General features: G+C 40.7%; 1 protein-coding gene and 1 long non-coding RNA gene across 2 annotated transcripts in view; one reads left to right on the top strand and one right to left on the bottom strand.

The window, feature by feature from the left end:
• LOC145459277 (uncharacterized) overlaps positions 1 to 24,408 on the top strand; it is a 416,587-nt gene that overhangs the window by 324,888 nt on the left and 67,291 nt on the right. The gene's annotated exons all lie outside the window — the stretch shown is intronic.
• On the bottom strand, positions 11,810 to 22,681 carry LOC145434649 (angiopoietin-related protein 2-like). The gene is made up of 6 exons (XM_080311986.1): positions 22,413 to 22,681; positions 22,300 to 22,358; positions 22,170 to 22,238; positions 14,826 to 14,922; positions 14,535 to 14,634; positions 11,810 to 12,424 (listed from the first exon to the last, which is right to left on the bottom strand). The coding sequence occupies exons 1-6, from the start codon at positions 22,471 to 22,473 to the stop codon at positions 12,109 to 12,111; spliced, it is 702 nt and encodes a 233-aa protein (XP_080168112.1). The 5' UTR covers positions 22,474 to 22,681; the 3' UTR covers positions 11,810 to 12,108.

The following is a 24,408-nucleotide window of genomic DNA, read 5'->3' as shown; positions in this document are numbered from 1 at the left end:
GAGTACGGCCAGGGCCGCACGAATACCAAGGCAATGAAAGGAACCCAAAATAGTCACCGAAAGATGAAAATTGACATTGTTCCGATCATTTGCTTGACGCCATTGGCCATTGTGTTGCCGCGCTCCCGTTGTTCAGAACAATCAACCTTTACTGGCTATTTCGGAGTAGTTTTATTGCCCTGGCGAGATTTCAATTCGTATTTTTGGAATCAGTGCGACACTTGCTTTCGATAAAAACCGACATATCGAATTATTCGGACACTTGGGTCGCGAGCTATAGGACTACCAATTATGCTGCTTTTTGCCGGCTAAGCAGTACGCATCTCGGCGTATTCAATGGTGAGCCACTTGTTGCACATCTATCCCTAAATTAGTTATCAATACCCAGGGCCGTAACAGCACTTCGTCACCCCCCCCAAAGAAACGTTTGTCTTGGGCCCCCCATAGGGTCATAAACAGAACTTCGAAGCCGCCAGACCCCCTCAGACTAGATGGCTGTTTACCGCTATTTATCATCTAAATCGGGTGTCCGATTTAGGCAGCCTCTCGCGACTAATCGCGCGAAGCGCGAAAAATTTCTATAATTCATGATTGAATCGGTCAATATAATCGGGAATTGCATATATTGGTATCAACTTTTACCCTCTCTCTGCTCACGTAATCAGATAGACCGGTTGAGCCGAGTGAGTTGTGTTTGAAAAGGTAGGACTACTCAATAATAATTAAACATCTTCGGGCGTATACCCGTTGGCAGGAACGAAACAGCACTTCGTCAGGCCCCCAAAAACACTTAGGTCTTGAGCTCCCATAGGCTGATAAACAATGTTCCCTCTAATTTTTGACGAGTCTGCGCACGATCACCAACTTGCTGCGCACACCCTTGGACAACAATGCGTGACGACGACTATCAAAAAAAGGTCATCACTTCGGATTTTTTTGTGCGCAACGGAGATTTTCTGTGCGCAGAGACCGTTTCAGCGCTGCGCAGCTTAGAGGGAACATTGGTGATAAACCGACCCCCGTCCCGTTGTTCGCTTCTGCCACGAAATCAGGATCCCCGTTTAGTGAGCCAGCGGGGAGGGCGAAAATTTTCGATAATTCAAAATAAAATAGGTCAATAAGATCGGGAATTGCATATATATTGCTATCAATTACTTGTCCTCTCTGCTCACGTAATCAGATTTACCGGTCGAGCTGAGTGAGGTGTCTTGGAAACTGTAGGGCCCTTAAATAATAATTAAACATATTCGGACGGGCGGACCCGTTGGTACGACTCCGTTACATGATGTTATTTGTTATTTCGTGACCTCCAAGTCTGCTATATCAAGAAATATAGAATCGCCCAAACATACTAAACTAAAAGATGCGCACGATTTTAAATTGGTAGTTCTTCACTGGCATATAATTCTTCCCTGCGGGATGGTAGCCTATTTGTCTCGTGACGTTCAGATTGCCAAGACAGGAACATTCGGCGCCAGTCATTTAGGCGCCTATGGTCAATTATACCTATATGCATTTTGAATATACATAACGAAGTTTTCGGTCAGCGTAAGGGCAGTCCTTATCGGCCAAGGTTTTCTCGCTGCCGATCGCTCTGGCACCCTTCTTGGAGTCGCATGTTACATGGCCTAAAACTTTATATGTCTTCGTGCGTCGTGGCGCGGTAATGGCCAACGCCGATATGCCCACTTCTATAAATCTTGCGTACCCAATAATTAAGGTACTTGGAAACTTGAAATCGCGCAGCGCGGAAAATCTTTGAAAAAGTTGCATATAACTTCATAAAATAGGCCTACTCTATAATTTATGCTAATTCACTAAATAACTTTGGGCCCCCTTCGAGTTCGCTCCCTCCAATTGGGGGGCTTGGGCTGCGGCAGTTACGGTCCTGTCAATACCCATATCTATAGGTACTGCCCGTTCAACATGGAAACAGCAGTGACGTAATCTTAGCAGGCTACTCCCAACTTTCCTGCAATCCTAATTGAAAACTCCAGACTCCAAGCCAATCAAGAGTATTTTATAAATATTTTTTTTTTCATAAATCGATTTCCCAATATTTTTGTGGGGGCCGCAAGAAGGCTAGCTGGGGGCCGCATGCGGCCCTCAGGGCCGCGGTTGGGAATCACTGACCTATGGTAATGATAGCTGAAAACGTTTAACCTATGTGATAACGATGGGTCGCTAGAATCATTACTGATCTGTTCCAGTAGTGAGGAAATATGTTGAGTCAAATCGGGACCATCATAATAGTTGCATCTTCATCTTGGTCGATGGAGAGGTTTCTGCCAGCATACTGGATCAGAGATGAGGGAATCTTTCGAATTCGATAGAGACTCCGGGTTGCGCGTCGTTTGCGGTATTCCACTAGTCAGGGTTGTAACTTAGTCACATGGTTCCGGGTCACGAGTCAATCTTACTTTTGTGGTATTGACTCGAGTCAAGTCGAGTCATTTTCAATTCATCACCGAGTCGAGTCCGAGTCCAAGTCACCGTTTAAAGGGTCAAGTCCGAGTCATAGTGTTATGACTCGAGTCCGAGTCCAAGTCACTGCATTGAAGTCATGTTCAACTCATGTTTTCAATCCTGAATTAGCTTATAGCTTTTAGAGCAGCGGTTCTCAACCGGCGGTCCGCGGACCCCTAGGGGTCCGCGAAGCAATTTCAGGGGGTCCGCGAGACCTCTAAATTTTTAAAATGGTTGATAACCTAATTTTTATTTTATTTTTTAATTTGAGAAAGCAGGAGGCAGTTTCGCACCACAACTGCTAAAACCTCATGACTCATATCATCATCATAATCGTCTGACATGAGCTATCGTAGTGTGGAAATTCATTTTCATTGCCAATTTTCCAATGACCTGCTGATACAAACATATTGCTGTTTAGAGACGTTTTGTTGAGGTTTTTGGTAAAAATAAAAATATGGAGATAGTAAGGTCAATCATGGTGACTTCGTAATGTCTGCGAAACCTTCTCGATTTGAAGTTGTCAGTCTCATCAAATTAGTGAACAGTCGTTTGAAATGAAAATTTACGAAGTAATTCCCTAATTTTTCCCGATGCAGGGATTGAAACCTCGCCGCGAAATCCATTTGATCCTGTGATATACATAACCACTATTTGAAGAGCTTCTTGGAGGTACAGAAATTCAATATACAATTAAATAGTATATTCATATTGAAATGAACCCGAATATTTACGGCTGACACTCGTCATAAATCGGACAATGATATACCTACTCTTACAGCTCGGCTATCAGATTTGGCGCATTCTTATTGCGGATGCCCTATCGACAAGGCTGGTTTTTTGATGAACAAGGAGTGTTTCGTTGCTGTCAAAGCATTACGCTCCAACCTTGAAATTCATATCACCAGTTATATTGGTATGCAGCTTGTCGTGTTAATGTTCAATAGTTCATGATCGAAAATGTTTGCTCGAACAGAATAAGTCGTTTCATGACAGTCATTCTCAGGTTGGAAAACTTGGATCCATTCTTTGGCGCATAAAATTTGTCTATATACTTTTAGATTAGGATTTCACTTTGACGGTAGAAACTCTCTGCGGGCCGATCAAAATGCCGTCGCGGGCCCAATCCGGCCCGCGGTGCGTATGTTTCCAGTCCCTGCGCTAGATGCTGGGCGTGATATGTTCATAAAATATAGGTTTCTTCATTTTGGTGCCATAAATGTTGCGATCACACCAAAAGTATAGTCGGAAGCGTTACGCGTTAATATTGCATTAGCCTCCATTTATCTTTGCGGAAATGGTTTTCGGCACTCCTCGTTCATATCAAAACGAAGACGTGGATTTTAAAGACACGACCACTTACTTCAAGAAATACAGCAGCAAAATTAGCTTTGAAATATTCAAAGTCTACCAATTTATACATTAATAGTATATGATGTTATTTTCAAGTAAAATCAATATTTTGCTGTTTATCACAAGCCTGCAATTCATATTTGCACAAAACAGATGAAGGATGCACCATAATAGAGCTAAAATTCAACTAAAACTTGAGGGGGTCCGCGAGGGTCCGTGACGGTCAAAAGGGGTCCACGAAGCCAAAAAGGTTGAGAACCACTGTTTTAGAGAATCACCGAATTCACGTCTACATACTATCTGATATAGAACAAACGAAGTCACGTCTAGATACCAGCTGATAGAGAATCAACAGATGCATGTTTATGTATAGATGTACAGTTTTTCTTTAACATTATCAGGTGGTTGACTAAAAAAAGGTCAGCTTTCCTGCTCAGCTCCCGTAATAGCCGCCGGAGTTTTCCTACTATGAGAGTAAATTTTGGATTAATTACAAATAGAGATTTTCGAATTTTACCGGCTACCTCATGATATTGTTATATTGTGTAAAACTATGTTTCATAGCAAAATTGGCTCAATTCCAACTAGAAAAAGCGAATTTATCAGAGTAGAATATTTTGTATATGAAAAAATGATCAGCTTACTATCAATATGTAATTATATTATATGAAAGAATTTCTCACTAAAACACTCCATTTATTTTCAAAAATAGGATTTTCTACTCTCATATCATTGATTCAACTTTTTAAAATTAAGCCAGATTCAGTGTTCTTTTTATGTAACATAACAATTTTATAGAAGTAGCCACCCAGTAAAATAAAAAAAGAAGTTATTTTTGAACAGCCCTATTGTACAAACATCACACAACATTAGCCGTTCATTATTACTCACGTGTACAATGCACATACCTAACAGAACGTCAAATGCACGGAGGGTATCATGTGTTTTCACAGACAGCAAATCAAATCATTGAGTTGCACTTCAAAATTGGAAAGTGGAAAGGAGATCCTCATATATGTTATAGCGGCATGGCCTTGAATAAATCCACATCTACTGAATTCACGTTCCACTGGTGCACTAGATACAGGAATTGAAAAGCATTTTCGAACCACTTTCAAGAGCATTTGATACTCATTCTTTCTAGTCGCTCAAAAATGCAAGAATCATCGCCTTCAAATCTACACATGAGCTTATTAGTCTCATCAAGTACTTGACCATCTGAGTCATTTTATTGGCTCCAATTGAATTTTGCTTCGATTGTTTGTATAATTGAAAAGTCTTGAGCACTTTGATTGCGGAGGATCTATTACCTCTTCATCACAGGATGATTTTGTACAATGCATTGCTACTATATGTGCCATTGTGTGTTGTTTTTACGGCGGCATATCTGATATCAGGCGAGTGCAACGAAAGCAGTGGCGACAAATAGCGATGTCGGCAGAATTCGCAAGATGCGTTGATCTAGCCATTACGATTCGCAAATTTCTTCATCTTCAAGTCATATAAAATAACCCGAGTCAATGACTTGGGTCGAGTCATGCGTAATGACTCGAGTACAAGTCGAGTCAATCCAAATATTGACTCGAGTCGAGTCGAGTCATTTTCCCATTTCAAGAAAATGACTCGAGTCAACGTCAAGTCGAGTCACTAAAAATTCTGCCTCGGAAATAGCAGCAGCATGTCGCAGACAACTAACTATACCCACAGCAAAACGGTAACATATTGATTGACTATCGCTCTTTGCTCTTATTCCGTCTGTCTGTCAAATAGCTGACCTTTACGGGTGTCGGTGACGAGATGCTATCTCCGGTTTAGATAAAATGCACATATTTGTCCGATAATATACCATATGCACGCATCTCCTCCGAAAATTTGAAAAAAAAATAATCAATAGAATCAAAATGGTAAATTTAAAATAAAAAATCAACGGAAAACCTGATTTATACCAGAACCCTGCCCGTAGATTCATTAGGACTAGGACACGCGCATCACGTTTGAAGGGAAGGTCGTCCTTAATTCATTACCAACTGCCATATGGTCGATTCGAAAGATCATCGTTCTATGAAGTATGCCGGTTTAGAGAGCTGGAACGATATTCCTATGACAATCTGGCAGTGTACGGGCATGTCCAGCTGACCACATTCAAATAAAAATACAAGAATACTTTACTAAATAAATAGGCCTACCATAGTCAAAGCTCGAGATTACTGTTCCACGAGCTGATATATCGACCACACGTCGTCTCATGCCACCTCAATTTGACGTATTTTCTTTTGAGTCATCTTTAATTACTTTTCGTTCAGTGTGCAAGCCTTTCTTTACATCGCCTACACGCAGGCGGGTGCCTGATTTCAAAGACTACTGCAAGTCGTTTCGACACTTTCCTATCGTTTCACTGTATCGTAAACTGGTCGATTGAACTGATAAAATTCTTGATAATAAACGGAAATGAACTGAGCAGAATCTTTTTTCTGAAAGCAAATTAATATATCCAGGATATCGGTACCGAATCCTCAAGATGGGGCCCGAGAGTCAAAATCGATGTATCAGTGCAAGGCAAGCCTTCAATCGTAGTCCTACCTTCTAGATCGGGAAATTGAAGAAAAACAGGAGACTCTTATGAGCGCACTTACTATCTCTATAGAGATAAAGCTCTTTTCTCTTGACATATATAACGCTCTGCCAGTGCCGGCTCGTGACAATATCGGGTGGCGGGGCAAGGGCTGAGAGCGACTTTTATCAACATGACGTCACACTGGCGTTTTCCAACGTAAAAAAGTAACTTTATGATGGTCACATCAATTTCCAGACAACAGTGATTTTAACGTAGGTGCCACCAGAGAGGCTTGCCGTGCAGTGACTTGAAGTGTGGTAACAAATGTTTTATTCATTTTTTCAATCAAAGGATTATTTTACTAAATATACGTGAACTAAGAATCGTCCCTATGCCACGAATCAATCATCAGGTCATCGTGAGTAGCATGCGCTATGATTTTGTGGCAGAGATTACGCAAATCGATTGGCCCTAGTTTTTCTAAGCCCGTCCGAAAGTGTTTCGTACACGATCCTGGTGTGTTACGACCAGGTGATGGGCAACCAAAGCGGTGGCACCCGGCGTACGATTGGATCAATGGACAATTTCTAGGCCTCTAATTTTCGCTCTAAAGCAGGCCTGGACAAATCGACAAAGTGCGGCCCGCGGGCCATATGCGGCTCGCGTAGCTATTCTGTGCGGCCCGCGAAAGGCTGCTTGAAATTGAAAATATAAATCCTACTTTTTAATGCTGCTGCGTGGACTAAAACCATAGGATGTATCAGCTGAACCGAAAGTTCGTTTGCCATCAAGCCTGTTCGTGTTCATTAACATACCGCGATTACGCAGCCTATACGTAACTCACGTGCCTAATCCTGATTCAAAGTAAAGTCAATGTAGCATATTATGCCGTTACAATTGAAGTCACAACAAGTCACCAAACCTTCTCTGTTGCCGTTGCCACATTACGAATTACACGGTCTCTGTTTCAAATTGTTACGTGATGTGTTTCCAAATCCTTAACAAGTCAATCACTGCCCGGGATTTCTATGAGTATATCACCACCCAGAAAGGATGCCAAAAAAGAAAGCCAAAAGTTGAAATTCAACGATCGTTCGGAGGACTAAATATTTGATTACTACCAATCTCTTTTGTAGTTAGTGGCAAGCACGTCGCTGTGTTCAAGGAGTATTATTTAGGTCGGTTCTACGACTAAAACACGAAGACATACGACCCACACTCGATCAAGGGATGGCGAATTTCGGAATACCTGCAAGCTTGGCCTAGCAACAAGTCCATTTCGACAAGCTGCACACTTTTCGGAAACCAGCTACCAAGACAATAAGCTTTACAGTATCCTCAGGATCGTAACTTCCGCACCCCAAACCGCCAATTGGGGGGCGAGCTCGAAGGGCGCCCAAAATTGTTTCGTGAACGACCAAAAATAATACAGTAGTTTTTGAAAATTTATGCAACTTCTTTCAAATCTTTCTCGCGCTATGCTCGATTTTGATATCAATGGTTATAGAATTGGGTACTTCGGCGTCAGCCATGACCGCGCCACGACGTACCAAGATATGTGAAGTTTCGGTCAACACTGGATTCCGAGAAGGCACTGCAATCGCAACTACTGATCAAATTAACCAAGTAAAAGCTCGACAGCGAGAAAGTCTTGGCCCAAAAGTACTGTCCACATGTTTACCGAAAACCACGATGTCCAATGGTCCGTAGGCAATATTTTCCAGTGATGAAATATCATTTGGGAATCGTGTGCGTCTAGTTCAGTACGCTTTGGCAATTTCAATATATTTTCTCATAGCAGACGGGAGGTCACGAAATAGCAACATGTAGCGAAGTAATTATACCTACAGGCCCGCTCGAATATTTCCATGACAGCACCTCACTCTGCTCTAGCGGTAAAGCTGAGTATGAGGGCTGAAAGAGGTTTAAAATATAGCTATATATATGCAATTACCAATATTAGTGAGCGATTGAATCATGAAACATGGAAAAATTCCGCGCATTGCGCGGTTCGGGCAAAAACGTTGCCAATCGGTGTATATAAGAAATGTCGCTCTGGAGTAGTGTTAAAACATGCATCCTGATGGGTCTGGTCTGGATGCGAAGCTTTCAGTTTAGAAATAAAATCAATACGCTGGAGAATAAAGTTATAATTTCTCGGCCCGCCAACATACTGTCTGCTTCTCATTTGGCCCGCGGAGAAAAATAATTGTCCACCCCTGCTCTAAAGGCAACTGCGTAAACTACGTACTGAACAAAGATTCCACACGATTCATGTTCGCACTTGAGTGACTTGACCTGACTAATTCTAGTGACTAGATTACTAGAACTCGAGAGATTGCGTAAGCCTAACTGGAAAGGCCAACGAGTTCAGACACATAAGCAATTGTTATCTCATAAATTGGGCCTGTCATATTGAATCCAAAACACCATTTTGAATGGTCTTGAAAGAACTAAGTATAGCAGCCGCGAAACTTCGGTCTCGGAACAATATAGGACATTTTGGCATTGAAACTGGAGACTGTGACACAACTCATACGGCTTACTGTCTATACAAGTGTGCTGCGAAATCGCCGTTGGAAAATATATTAATCAATAAATGGGTGAATGAAAGCCGTAAACTTAGTGAACTGTTACATCGCATCGCTGCATCGCAAGATACACAGGGTTAACAACATTTTTAGATTTTTATGGTATAACTGTCAAGTATGAAATTAGTTCTTTACAAAGGTATGTTTATTTGGTGGATTTTAAGCTAGGTGATGTTTAAATGCCTTCCGTAGATATTACACCCCCTGATAAAGTGAGACACGCGAGACGATTTCTTGGGCCCGTGACACCCTCTCGACCAAATTGCTACTAAGCAGGAAGAAGTCAAGCCGAATTCAGCACAAGGTCGCTGGCGAAAATGTTTGCTTTTTTAAGCCAACATATGAGCTAACGTGAAAAACATACCAAATTCATCGATTAAACTAAAGGTCATAGCGGACTTGATGATTTATATTTCGTCAGCGGCTACCCGACCGGTGACAAACAGGTCAAATTTAGTTTTACTTTACCAAAGTGTAGTGCAGTCCGCATTCGACATAGTTCGGACATATCTGAATATGTTTGGCCATATATTGCTAAGTCAACAAATGGTTGTACGTTAAAAAGCACCGTTTTTAGTCACACGCAACTTATTCATAGAGGGGGGGGGTTAGCTCAAATATCGGTCAAGGGGTCCACGAGACAAAAAAGGTTGGGAACCACTGATGTATGTAATCAGATAAGCGCGCATCTCTACCATACTCGACATCGAATACGAAATAACTGCCTCAATCATTGAGTGTCAACGTTGAGACTTGGCACCGCGTTCGGTAATAAAATCAAGACATACCGTGCAATAGCTCATGACAGATCTAGGTATGAAACATCGTTAAAATGAATAGAGACCAATACCGGCTTTTGCATAAATCTGTTAGCGATAGATGGCGAGTTAGCTCTCCCTCGACTTGGGAAACGAAATTACCACCCACATAGTTCAGTGACAAACTTAAAACTGGTCACAGCGGTCGATACTAATATTAAGGCATTACCGTGCCAAATGCCATGACCGATTTCGGTATGGAGCATCGTCAAAATCAATGGAGACTAATACGTAAAATCTATTTGCTGTACATGATGGATCACCTCACACTGAACTTCGGAAACGAAATTACTAACCTAATCTTTAAGTAGCAAGCCTAAAACTTGGAGCAGTGTTAAACACTACCTTCACGACATAACAAACCAAGTTTCAAGAATTATCATGGTGCGAAATACCGTCAAAATCGACATATACCAGCGAAGGTCGACTCAACGCATATTACGGTAACCGAGTTCAGATATAGTTACGATTGTTTCATCACACCTTAAGGGCAACAAGGCATATTTGCCCCACTTGTTCAGCAATTTTCTGAATTGGAGACAGTAAATCACCGTCTCTTTATTGTGCGCGGCTTTGAGAGAATAGATAGTGAAAGCTTGTCGCGAGCGCTACTAGGGCAAGCCCCGGCTAGCATTCACAAAGTGAAAACACGGAAGAGAATGCGATTTTCACAGAGACTTCGCTAGGCATGGGCAATGGGCATTTACGAGCGAAAGCTCAAGTAGAATACCGGTTTTGATGTGATCTCGGTATTTATTGATTGCTGTGCTTCTATAAATGGTAAATATTTGTTATTGAACAGAATTTTAGGTGGGTCAATGCCCCAGTTGCCCTATAGGACGAGCTGCCACTGCGCTCTGGAGATATTCATACGTGTCAAGCCAGTTATTGCGTTATCCTATATATTCGAAACCTTGAGTATCACACTGTTTAAGCGGTAGAGATGTACGGATAATGGTGTTTGGAACCAGGATCCAATCCTGTACGATAAAACAGAATCCTGATCCAATCTGAATGCTGTTTCCGTCTCAAATGTAAGAATTCGGACCCAAAAATATACTGCACAAGGTTGAGAATCTATTTGACCCTATAGTCGATATTTTTCGAAATATCGGTACAATGCTGAAGTCAGCCGATTCCAATTTCATGCAAAACATCGAAGTAAACAAACGGAAAGTCAAGCTCGTGCACTATAAATTTAGAATTCCGTCCTGATCCTGATCCGACAGTCTGGCAAAAATGTGAATCCTGATTCGATCCTGTTAGAGAAGAAAACTTGTGTCAAGTGGGGCAAGATTTCCCACTCAGCCCGAATTTCCTCTAAATCCCGTTTGATGCTCGCAATGACACTCTGGTCGGTTGATTTCAGCTGTACCTCTCTACACCAAATTACAACCGCACTATCGTAAACATTGAATTATGCGAGTTGACAAACTATTATCGGCTCGTAGTGTCAAAAGTTCTACACAAATATTTTTCCAATAGTTTGCCTGATGCGTTTGATGACCTTGTCGTACCTGCTCAAAATGTTCTCTCCCACAGCACAATATCTTCGTCAACGGGAAATATCTACTTACCCCCACCCATTAGCAACCTAACTAAGAGATCTATCGCCTACTCAGGAGATACCATCTGGAATGCATTACCATAACATATCCGTGAATTGCCATAATAGATTTTAAAAAAAGAGCTACTTGATTACCTCGCTTGCTTCATTGATTTGCTACCATCTTTTAATTTTTCTTCGGTAATTTCCCTTTTTAAATACCATCCGTTAGATCGTTACAGCTGTTTAGAGACAAGTGTACCTTTTTGATGCGGGTGTAATCAGACTAGTCGCCCTCCAAGGTCGTATCGTATAATTTCTCTACCACCATTATCGCTATCTTTTTGTTATGTGTTTAAGGTAGGATGAAAAATAAAGATTCTCTCTCCTTCTCCGTATATATACATTCGACTTGTGGCGTTCTGACAAAATTTAAGACAATATATTGCATTCGGAAAATATCTGGTAATTTTAGGTTTTACTTATATTTATTTTCAAATTTTCGTTGCGACTATATCTTACGACAAAAAATTATGAGTAAAAAGTCAAATGAATTGGATAAATCTCAGCCTTTCGTAAAATTTGTATGTGGCGAGAAATCGTCGTCGATGAGTAACTGGACCAGCCGTGCCATATCTGACCGTTACCAGCATTGACACCTTTAAAAGAGCTAACAATGTCTAAAACGGTATCATTGGTATGATAAATAAGAGAAGAAATTATTCTCCACAGCAGAGAATATGGTATATAACATATTGGTCACGTCACATTATCACCCTTTCACAATCTTTTACTAAACTTCATCTCCGAGTAGCGCAGGAGTCTGTAGGAGGATGGGTTGGGTGCATGCCACCAACATCCCGCAACATCTGATTTCTTGAAGTTTCCATTCAGATTGCTGTGGCCACAGTGACCATACCACCAGCCCCCTTCCCACCCAGGAGCACAATTTCCTTTCGACCAACCATCGTGGTCGGCGTCTTTCGTTGTGAATCGTCGGTTGTTGTGATACGAGAAAGTATCGCTGGTTGCATTTCCGGAGAAACCCGATAGGGTCAGTCTGTAGTAATCGGATCCGGGTCCGATGCGGAAATTGCTGGATAAAATTAATTGACGTGATTGTTAAATAGAGTAGATAATAAAATAGGGATCTATTTGTTCTTGGCTACTCGGTGATAGGTAGGCCTACTATACCAACTCGTTCTATTTGACCACGGATGTATGGTCTGTATAGGACAGTGGTCGGGAACCTTTTTTGTCCGAAGAGCCATATTGGCCCAATTTTTTCCATCTCAACTCCTCAAGAGCCATACATGCCAATCAGCTGTTACGTCACAATTGAAAATTCATGACGTCATGGTAGCACTAATCCGAACTCACTAAATCGGATTCCTCGTGTGCGCGATATTTTCTCTGTAAAACTGGTATTTTTTGTTCGAAAATAAAGCTCGAAACGAGAGGTAAGGCAGCAAAGACGGGCCAAGCCTCACCATTGATTCATCGTAAGTAGCTTAGAATTTAATATAACTGATAATAATCGAATGTGACTGTCACACTGATTCTGAAAATCTAAATACTTGCCGATTTCTCAATTCTCAAAGTATTCGGCGGTAATATATCGTTGCGCTACACGCATACATTTTACCGCCGGTACTACACAGAGCTGTATACTAAGAACGTGGATAGCTATGGCGTTGTTTGTAATTCGAGTTTGTAATTGTGAATGTCACATTCACAACAGTTCATTTCGCGACGTGGATCAGGAAGACAATATGTATTTGAAAACTTCGTTTTTAAATGGGCGTCGCCATGTCTGCTATGCTCCTTGATTAATCAACGTATCGCACAATTCAAGATTGCGAGTCGGGTACATATAATTCGCGAGTGATATTGGCCGCCGGCGTGACAGTCACTTAAATTTTAGGATTTTGAAAAGAGGGGGTCCGAGCCCCTAAACCTGAAGACTGCATTGTTTTTACCTCTTAAAGACATGATTATACTGCCACGAGAATAGTTATTCTGGCCGTGATGAAAATTTACCAACAAGTCGCAGCAATATTGATCATTTCAGTACAAAAATAAATATTTGGCAAAGAGCCGTATGTTATACCCAAAGAGCCATATATGGCTCGCGAGTCATAGGTTCCCGAACACTGGTATAGGACATATCAGGTTGTAATGACTTGAGTTATGACTGAACTCGAGTCAGACACGATTCACAAATTGCAGACGAATCGACTTGACACGAGCCAATTTTTGTATTGACTCGACTTTCACTCGAGACATATTGCTCATGACGAGGTCAAGTCATATAGGTTGTGACACGGAATATTACTATATATATTCCTGTATATTCCAGTCTCGTGTATAAGTGCTTATCCATGAAATGTAGCCCCAGAAAATGTATATTATCATACCAAGAGTGAGAAAATGAGCATATTATGAATACGCGCCATTCTCTATCACCCAGGAGTTTCACAGAAGCGAGTTGTACCTGACTTGAACTAGATAATGAACAGTAAACACTATGACTCGGGACCTTAGCACTTGTTTGCAACCACGGGACTCTAAAATTGAATGTTCCGTTACGTCCTACACTATAAATGGAAGTCAAACTAGGCATCATCGGTACTCAAGTAGAAGAAGAAGTGGCTCCGTCAATTTCTACTCAAGTAAAAGCAGAGGTGGTCAAAGTAGTCACCGTCGCTACTCGAGTAGAAGTAGAAGTAACGCTGGAATTTCTACTCACGTATAAGTAGGACTGGTGGTTCACAAGTAAGTAAGTAAGTACGTATTCTACGTTTATTGTTGCCTACAAAACTGAAAACTGTCAAGTAGAAGTAGAAGTAGTCTAAAATCATAACTACTTAGAAGTAGTGTGAGTAGGCAAAATCTACTTCAAGTACTTCAAAAAGTAGAAGTACTTCGTTACTGACCACCTCTGAGTAAAAGTACATGTAGCGATTCACGAGTCAGTAAAAGAGTAAGTGTTACAGAAAGAGGCGATCAGTGACGAAGTACTTCTACCTTAGATTTTCGCAACTTGCACTTCTTCCACGACTGATTATGATTTTAGACTACTTCTGCTTCTACTTGACAGTTTTCAGTTTATTTTTTAAGCAAAGCTAGGCCCGTGAATATTTGTTTGGTTTCCTTCGTTCGTAACCTTATTCCATCATTTGTGTATTATCGAAATATAGACTTGCCTGTATTTAGCCACCAAACGAATTCCTGTGGCTCTCTCAATCATGTTGATTTCCAATTCCATATTCCCTTCCTTTGTCATTTCATGCATTTCCGCGAGTCCTGGAGGCAATATTGTGAAATCATAGAAGACGTTGGTTTCCAATCAAACACTTTGCCAATCGAACATGAGGTGAACCATAAACCTCTACACGACGTAACAAATTATGTTCATTGCAGAATGATCTGATCTAGCTCATATCGACAACATCCCACATCTAAAGGCAATCGAATTAGATTCAAAACCATCTCACCGAGCCAAAAATCCCCTTCACGATTCCCGAATCCTTTCACGTAATCATTCCAACCTCGGTAGAAATCAATGTTTCCGGTCATTCTGCGCTGGAAAACCTGCGACGGAAGTCAGAAAGCAATCAAAGTGAATGAAATCTCAGTTTTCGTCTCTGAATGCATCTGAGTTTATGCTTCAAACGAATGTTCCAGATATACCTTTGTTTGTGATATCGATGGTGTTTGTAGACTACTAATGGTCAGTTACACCAGGCCTATATTCCTTATTTTTGAATCCGTAACTGCCGACTTATAGCACGGCCCACTTCTAGACGTATTTAAGATACCGCTTACACGAATGATATGGCGAGGAGGAGCCTAGATAAACTTTAACACTTAGGTAGGAATACAGAAGTCGACCTCAGTCGGACTCGAATCCACAGCCCGTTGGTATTGCAGCTGTGGATAATACAACAACGGTATCTCGCCACCCCCATATCTACCTTATCCTAAACTTTAGTTCACTAGGCACTAGGCGCTCATTAATCACGGATAGCATGGAGGAGGACAAAATGGGTATACAGACTAGATGACCTTGATATAAAGGCCGGATCGCATCTCCGTCGTCGAAGCATCTCAATGATCCAGTCGAGAAAATAGAATACAATATCTCCTTCTAGAATAAAGTTTCTCAAGACTATGAGCCGGCCCACTATCGGCTCGACGATCATATTGAGTCGTTATCGTACTGTGGAAAAATATCCCTATCGGCCATATTGGGTTGAAAATTCTGGGACTGCCGGACTGAGAATATTGGTACATTTCTTTTGTAGCTTGCGGGCAGAGATTGTCAAATTAGCCATCATTAGTTCTCAAGTAGAAGCAAGGTAATATTTTCTACTCGGGTGTAGGTAAAAGTAGCGAGTTTCAAGTAAGCAAAAAGTAGTAATGCTTGAAGTGAATTTGCTTGAATAACTGTTGAGTAGAAGTAGTCTATAATCATGCAACTATTTAACACAGTGGCGGCTCGTGACAATATCGGGTGGTGGGGCAAGGGCTGCAAGCGACTTTTTATCAAGATGACGTCACAATGGCGTTTTCCAACGTGAAAAAGTAACTTAATGATGGGACGGTAACATGAATTTCCCAACAACAGTGATTTTAACGTATGTGCCACGAGAGGTCTGCCGGTGAGCTGTGACTTGAAGTGTGGTAACTGCGTAAACGGCGTACGGGACAAAGATTCAACACGGTTCATGTTCGCACTTGAGCTGACTAATTATCTGCAGAAATGGAAATGACTATAACTCGAGAGATTGCGTAAGCCTACCTGGAAAGGTCAACGAGTTCGGATACATACGCAATTGTTATCTCATAAAGCCCATTTACATGGCCGTTTGGGTCAGCTTCGAAGCTGACTCGTCAATCCGACTTTCTCGTTTTTGAAAAAGAGAAAAAGGCTGACGGCTTCAATCCGTCTTCAGCTCAACCAGACTTGTACAAACTACTGGATTTTCAAAAACCACAAATAGAACTAGAACTACTCAATTTTCAAAATCTGTAACTACGACTAGAACTAGAACTACTCAATCAACTAAATATTTAGTCTGTACAAGTCTGAGCTCAACCCGTTCCGCAGAGTCGCTTGGAGACGACTTGAAGAGTACCGGTACTTGAAAACGAATCCAGACTACAGCAACATACCAACATTTCATGTTCATATTTCACGACACCGGCACGTATTTCAACTGGGTGAATATGAAAGCTCTATCAGTACATGATACTGCTTTTATAATATGCGCGTGGTATTATTTGTTCAGCGTCACAACTTATGAAGCGAGTACAGCCAACAATATAACTTGCACAACTCACAATCAGAAAGAATATATAAAAATACACGGTGTATTTGGTCCTTCTAGAATTGTGTTGAAGTATTTCTGGATATCTCAACTGCCGTAGCATATTCCCGAGATGAATCCCAAAGTGCTGTGTATCACTCGAGCTGCGATAAATATGACCATGTAAAGTTGTAAACTCGATCACTTTGGCAAGCCGTCTCATGATGTCACTCCAAGAAGACTTGACCATGTAAATGGGCTTATAGATTGGGCCTGTCATATTGAATCCAAAACATCATTCTGAAGAACTAAGAATAGCAGCCTCGGAAATTCGGTCTCGGTACAGCATACTAGATTTTGGCCTTGAAACTGGAGACTGTAACACGACACGGCTTTATTACTGTCTGTGTCTATAGGTCTGCTGCGAATTCGCCTTTGGAACATTACCGAATAAATACGTGGATGAAAGCCGGTAACTTAGTACACAGTTACATTACATCATCGAGAAGTAGCCTCATGGCCCTTTTCCGTTTGGTACACTGTCAAAATTAATACGAACAGACCAACACCAAACTTTGCGTAAAATTTACTGAGGAATAGGCTGATCAAGTGATCAGCTGTTAGCCGATATCGAAAACTAAATAGCTATCGCGCTTGACAGGGGGTTGTAAGCAAATGGCTTGAAGGCCACAATTTCACGGTGAAATTGACATTGGAGAATATAATATAAAAGTAAATATTTCAATGCAAACCGAGAATGTTAGTAAACTGTTTCATGATATCATCATCTCATCACCTATCTCAGTACGGAACACAGTTAACGTTAGCACAGATACACCGGCTTTTGCGTGAAATCCGCAATGCGTTGTAGGCTAGGGTTGCCATACGTCCGGAATTTCCCGGACATGTCCGGAATTTCACCATTAAAACTGCGTCCGGGAGGAATTTCTAAAATATGCCTAAATGTCCAGAATTTTAAAGGCTTGAAGTAAGCTCATAATTTTTTCGTATATCAACCAAAACAATATTATTTTTGGGCCGATTTATGCTACATGAAATTTTTCTTCGCGCTGCGCGCGATTTAGGAACACAAATTTTAGTTTTGATATGGGGTCTACCACCCTTGCAAAAACTGCAATCAGAAATAAATAAAATTACCATTCCTTTCCAAAAATTTGTCTTATTTTATCGCAATTACAAAATAACGGTATATTCACAAAGTCGGTTTAGGCCGTTTAGGTAGTTTACCTTTATAAAATTATATAGTAATATATGGAAGGACCAATATTATTGACATAATTCGTTTGAATAATCTAACGTCCAGATGCATGTAGAAACCAGACGCATATAGTAAGTCCCCAGAAGATGCATCGATTACCCTACGGAGTTTATTGGGACGGGAGGGCGCTAAAAATGTGGCTTCGGCCCTGGTTAAAACTTACATCACACAACCAGATACTCCTGAACCGGATCGTGACCACCTCTAGTCGATAGACCAGGCTTTGCTGGTGTGACGTCATATTGATCGACAATGTATTCATATCTCTTTCTAAAATCCGCTAGTGGGCGCTGAAGAGCCTCCGGAATTTCAGCCACAAAAATATGGTAACCCTATTGTAGGCTAAAGTGTCAGTTCAGCGCACATCTCTACCATACTCGACCTTGCTAAAGAAATGACTGCCCTAATCATTGACTGTCAACCTTGAAACTTGGCACAGCGTTCGATACTAAAATCAAGGCATATCGTGCAAAAGCTTATGAAAGACATAAGTAAAAGAGCATCGTTAAAATCAATAGAGACCAATACCAGCTTTGCTTAAAATCTTTTAGCGATAAATGACGGGTCTGCTCTCACTCGAATTAGGAAACGAAATTACCACTAACATAGTTCAATGACAAACTTAAAACTTGGTACAGCGTTCGATACTAACATTAAGACTTACCGTGTCAAATGTCATGACCGATCTCGGTATGGAACATCGTCAAAATCAATGGATACCAATACCGGTTTTTGAGTACAATCTGTTTGCTATACATGACGGATCAACACACACTCAACTTCGGAAACGGAATTACTACCCTAAACTTCAAGTAGAAACCCTGAAACTTGGGGCAGTGTTAAATACCACCATCACGACATGACATACCAAGTTTCAAGAATAGACCATTTGCAGGACTTCGATCACGTGACTAGATACGCATAGCAACCACAAATTGGTTAGCAAGCTACTTTCTCGCGCACCTGCTTTAGTGCTAAATATCGCATACTGTACTGTTGATTTCTGGTTGTAAACGTTTTAGAAATTTGTTGTGAAAGTCATCAGAGATTCACCTATCCTAGACGTCAGTCACGTACAAAGCATTTCAAATGACATCGTCAGAATTACGCAGAAATCCATCGGTAACGTATAGTCGTACGGTACTCAACTCTTATCATATGTACTTAAATTCTGGCATTTGAAGTAGAGCGATTGGTTTATATTCTGGTAAGAGCATTTGTTAGTTCAAGTAGTACTATATGTCTGTTGTGGAGCCTGGTTTTGGATGGAAGAAATGACTGAAGCAGCTGAGACATGCAAGGATCAGAATATACTCTCTGCTCTGCTGTCGGGCTGACATAAAACAATGTTGCTGAACACATCGGAAGTATCTTTTGGGAAAACCTGACATCAAGACTAGTGCACTTCATTGTTGCCTTATACAATGCTGATTTTATTAGCACTACTACTTGATTGACTACGTGATATTTAATGCAGCATTAAGTAGGTGTGGATAGTATACTAGAACCTACTATAGTTGTATTGTATAGTGGTAGTTTGCAATCATTGTAGTATTTTTATGATTGATATCATGCTACATACAATACATATATTAAATATCCTATGCTACTGTATGGCTTCTCAGTAAACAATTCAAAATATTTAGACCTCTATACCTATATTACAAGTTATTGATCATTCTGTCATGCTGCCAAGTGCCACTACCCGAAGAAAAATGATCATCAGCTCCAACTGATGATGCAACAAACCGTCTGGATTGCTTGCCTGGATTGGAATACTTTACTGTTTGGCACATTGCGGGAGTTTCAAGACATGGCTTTACCACGTGTATACGAATTGATGATCTGATGGATTATTCCAAGAGAGCCGAACATAGGCAACTAAGAAATTGATGATGCCCTCGTAAAAAATTCAGCCTGGAGCCAATTATGATCACCACATAAAATTTGGTTATGCGGTAAAAGGCAGTCTGGATTCATGCCGACAGAAATGGCAGCAGATGATCTGACCACAAACTAACTGTCCTGAACTTCTTTCCCGATGCTGATGTCTGTTTTGAAAATAATATTTCATTTGCGAACAGCAAGATAAGTGCTCTTCCGTAGATGCTATGAATCTGTCTAGACAAGTGGCTATGGAGGCAGAGGAAAAGACATGGGCATAAAAAATCGGCAGTTATTGAACTTGATAAGGTTGACATGCATTCTTCAACTATTTTTTATGCTCTGGGTATCGAATGCAAAACAAAAATTAGTAAATTGCACTTCTTTCCAAGTATATTTGTAAATTCAATGAATCAAAGAATATCATTTGTTCAGAATATTACGAAGTCAATGCAAAAGAAACAATGTTCGTCGTCTTAAGAGGATGTTTCTGAGTTGGTTGAACCAATATACAGAGGATGTCAGCAGCGAAGTACTATTTTACCTGAGTAATCGCGTCATTATGAGTTTAGGCAACTCCCACTTCTACTTGACACTTTTTAGGCAATACCTTTTCGTCAGACTTGAGATCTTGTCAACTAGAAAGTAGATTTGGCGCAAGATTGCCTCCCCTTCAAGTATGAGGCTGTCATAACAACTGGGCATAATAGCCCCAGTACCACGGTAACTAAATTAATTTTTGAATATTGCACCTATTTGTAGTGCCATTACTCTTTTACGTTGATCAAGAAGATGCACCGTGCAATGTTAACAGTTGTCATCTGGCATAAATTCTAAAACTAAGCAACCCTCAACCAAATCTACTTAATGTAACGAATTTCTTGACTACTTTTCAGAAATTCATTTCCACTTCCACTTGAAGTACTTTTAACCTGTCTTGGAAGTAACTAGTTCTGCTTGTACTGGAGTATAATTTACGGAGTTACTTCTACTTCTACTCGGTTCCCAACAATGACTACGTTGACCACATCTGGGTATAGGATGACCGATCTTATCACTGCGGTTGAGCTGTTCTAAGATTTATTTGATAGTTACTTCTAGTTCCCTAAATAGCGCACATGTGACATCAACTATTTGTCAAAATCGCGTGTGATTTTCCAAATCCACTTCTATCGCAGTTGCGAAGTAGTGCTAATAAAATCAGCATTGTATAAAGCAACAATGAAGTGCACTGCTTTGTTTAGTCTTGATGTCAGGTTCTCCCAAAAGATACTTCCGATGTGTTCAGCGACATTGTTTTATGTCAGCACGACAGCAGAGCAGACAGTATATCCTGATCCTTGCGGTCCCAGCTGCTTCAGTCATATCTTCCATCCAAAATCAGGCTCCACAACAGACATATAGTACTACTTGAACTAACAAATACTCTTACCAGAATATAAACCAATCGCTCTACTTCAAATGCCAGAATGTAAGTACATATGATCAGGGTTGAATACCGTAATACGACTACGTTACCGAGGGGTTTCTGCGTAATTCTGACGATGTAATTCGAAATGCTTTGTACAGGACTGACGTCTAGCATAGGTGAATCTCTGATGACTTCAACAACAAATTTCTGACACGTTTACAACCAGACATCAACAGTACAGTATGCGATATTTAACACTGAAGCAGGTGCGCGAGAAAGTAGCTTGCTAACCAATTTGTGGTTGCTATGCGTATCTAGTCACGTGATCGAAGTCCTGCAAATGGCCTATTATCATCGTGTGAAACACCATCAAAATCGTCCTATACCAGCACAGGTCGACTAAACGCATATGACGGTAACCGAGTTCAGATATAGATACGATTGTTACATCACACCTTAGGGGCAGAGACCTATTGTGCCCCACTTGCTCGGTAATTTCATGAATAGGAGAGAGTATATCACCGTTTCTTTATTGTGCGCGGCTTTGAGAGAATAGACAGTGAAAGCTTGTTATGAGCGCTACCGGGGCATGCCCCGGCTAGGCATTCGCAAACCGAAAACACAGAAGAGAATTCGATTTTCGCAGAGACTTCGCTATATATGGACATTTACAAGCGAAAGGACAAGAAGAATAAGATTTTCGCTGTGATTTCGGTATATATAGATTGCTGTATGTCTATAAATGGAAATGAATTGTTATTGAACAGAATTTTTGGTGGGGCAATGCCCCAGTTTCCCTATAGGACGAGCCGCCACTGGTTTAACAGCTGATTAATTAGTCTAAGTAGGCAAGACCTACTTGGGTACTTCTTTTAAATATCGAATGAATAGTATCGGGATTTCCGATGATAGTTATGGTATCAGCTAAAAAAACGATATTTTAAAATCTACTCACAGTCCATTTCCTCTCATTTTCCACTCTGAGATGAATTTCCTTCTGAATCTCCGACTTCCTTTCCGGGCCCTTCATAAAACGTACGCAAAATAAAAAAGTTTGCTGTTGAAATAAAACTACATGCACCAACCCCACAATCTCCCTTTGAGATCCATTTACCTTCAACGTATCTTCTCACGCAAAGTTTTGCTGAAATTGACAATAATTCAATTGCTTTAAATTATAATCACGAAAATTTCGAACCTGCCGAACGGATGTATATGACGAATCCGATCATGAAAAGAATCCAAATCTTTAGCGACATTTTCAGAAGCAAAATGATATTCAATGTTAGCTAATTAGGACTTGGAAATATTGGACATATGCTTGAATCTCTTCAACTGAAAAATTAATATTACTTGTATACGGATTTAAGATCACGAAGGCGCCGGTTTCATTCCCGTTACACCGAAGGAAGGTATACCACCGAATACAATACGGCAGAGACTGGGGGTTCACTATCGACGTTTTATCTAATACAAATAAATCATCAAGGAAGTGAATAAGATGGATAAACAACATTGTGCAACTCTCTTCAAACTCCAGACAAGTCATTGCAAACTCGACGGCACTCGCGCCATATTAGGTGCCATGTGGGTGGACTGTATGAAACCTGTTTCACTGAGGAATCGGTCGAGCACTTCTTAGTCCAGTGCATTTGATACTACGACCTTCGAAATTCTCTCAAAGAAGTCGACAATCAATTATGAATCTGTTTTGTACTGGACAATTTGTAATCGAAAAGTACAATCTGTAATTGCCACAGGATGAGACATCTGATTGTCTGACAATTGGAACTATACATAAGGAGTAGGCCCTACTTGACTCATATTACTATGGTGACTCCTTAATCGATGCACCATTTTCACTATCCACCAACCAAGGCTATGGAAGATCTCGAGTGCTGGAGGGTTTCGATTCTATTTTACTTCGAGTCGAGTATTTCAGTATCACTCGATAGGACGGCATAACACTACGAATGAGGTAGAGCGTTTAATATTCTCATCTTATTCCACCACAAAATATCGTGTAGGTTCTATATCACATTAACGGTTTTCACTTTGTGATTTGATCACGACTTTACAGATATTTCATTTCCACTACCGAGAGTAGCTTTGCACTACATGTTTCGAATCGGTTCCGACACGACCAATCGAGGCTTCAAAGGCTTCCGCAGAGGAAAATAGTGTCGAAACTATGATTTTGCTTTATAATTCCAATATTATATAAAAGCATCTCTCACTACTCTGCTCGAGTGACTAGAATTAATACTTCATTCAGATTCGAATACCCAAATCCCGGACGATAATGTGACCAACCTCATCTGAACCTTACACTCAAAGCCTCTATGAAGTACCGCGTTTAACAGGAAGCTTTCTCGGTGACTGGCTGAACAGATCAGGAAACGTTACGTAAAGTTCATATAGGTGACCAGTAACAAAGTACTTTAAGTAAAGTCTTGGGAACTGCTACTTGTGCATGTAACTGACACTTACAGTATCATTTTTCTTTCACTTGAATAGCCACGCTATCCACTTTGACCACTTCATAGTCACTGCAAGAATCGTAATCTATATTGCTACATTCAGCTGCTATAAAACGAGATGGTGTCTGTACACGAGACGAATTTCGTATCTTGATTCCAGAGGTGGTCACGAAGTACTTTTACTTTTCTATGTACTTCAAGTACATTAGGCCTACTCACGCTACTTCCTCAAGTGGTTATGATTTTAGACTACTTTTACTTGTACTAGACAGTTAGCAGTTTCTTAGGCAAAACTATGCCTAAAATACTTAATTTTTCCTTACTTGTAAATCTCGACTTCTAGTTCTACTTGAGTGGAAATTTAGAGCGGTACTTCCACTTCTAGTCGAGCGCCGACGGCTACTCCTATGGCTACCTCAGCATATTTTAGTTATAGAGCAACAAAACAAAACTCACAATCCATTCATTGGTATTGACAAGCCCACCTATGGCAACAAACGTTCTGTGATCAACCCCGAACTTAAGACATGTCTGTATGGTTTAGAACTATCTTGTAACCAGTACATTAATGACATATGTAGAAATCACACCATGATCTACAGCAGTGGTTCTTAACCTTTTTTCCTCCAGCGCCCCCTTTCAAAAATTATCGTGCTCCAGCGCCCCCCACCTCATATTGTAAGGACTGTAATAAAGACAATGGGTCAGAGGGAG

The sequence above is a fragment of the Botryllus schlosseri genome, chromosome 2, assembly GCF_051294905.1.
Source record: "Botryllus schlosseri isolate E-star chromosome 2, Bs_hap1, whole genome shotgun sequence".
NCBI classification, from domain to species: Eukaryota; Metazoa; Chordata; class Ascidiacea; order Stolidobranchia; family Styelidae; genus Botryllus; species Botryllus schlosseri.
The sequence above is the reverse complement of the archived record's forward strand: the minus strand, read 5'-3'. Positions and strand labels throughout refer to the sequence as shown.

What these genes read in the sequence shown, in the direction of transcription:
- LOC145434649 (XM_080311986.1), bottom strand. Translation starts at nt 22,473, where the DNA reads ATGTCGCTAAAGATTTGGATTCTTTTCATGATCGGATTCGTCATATAC. An exon ending in TCTCAAAGGGAGATTGTGGG is followed by an intron (nt 22,239 to 22,299) that starts GTTGGTGCATGT and finishes CGTTTTATGAAG; the next exon opens with GGCCCGGAAAGGAAGTCGGA. An exon ending in CGTTTGGTGGCTAAATACAG is followed by an intron (nt 12,425 to 14,534) that starts GCAAGTCTATAT and finishes AATTTTATCCAG; the next exon opens with CAATTTCCGCATCGGACCCG.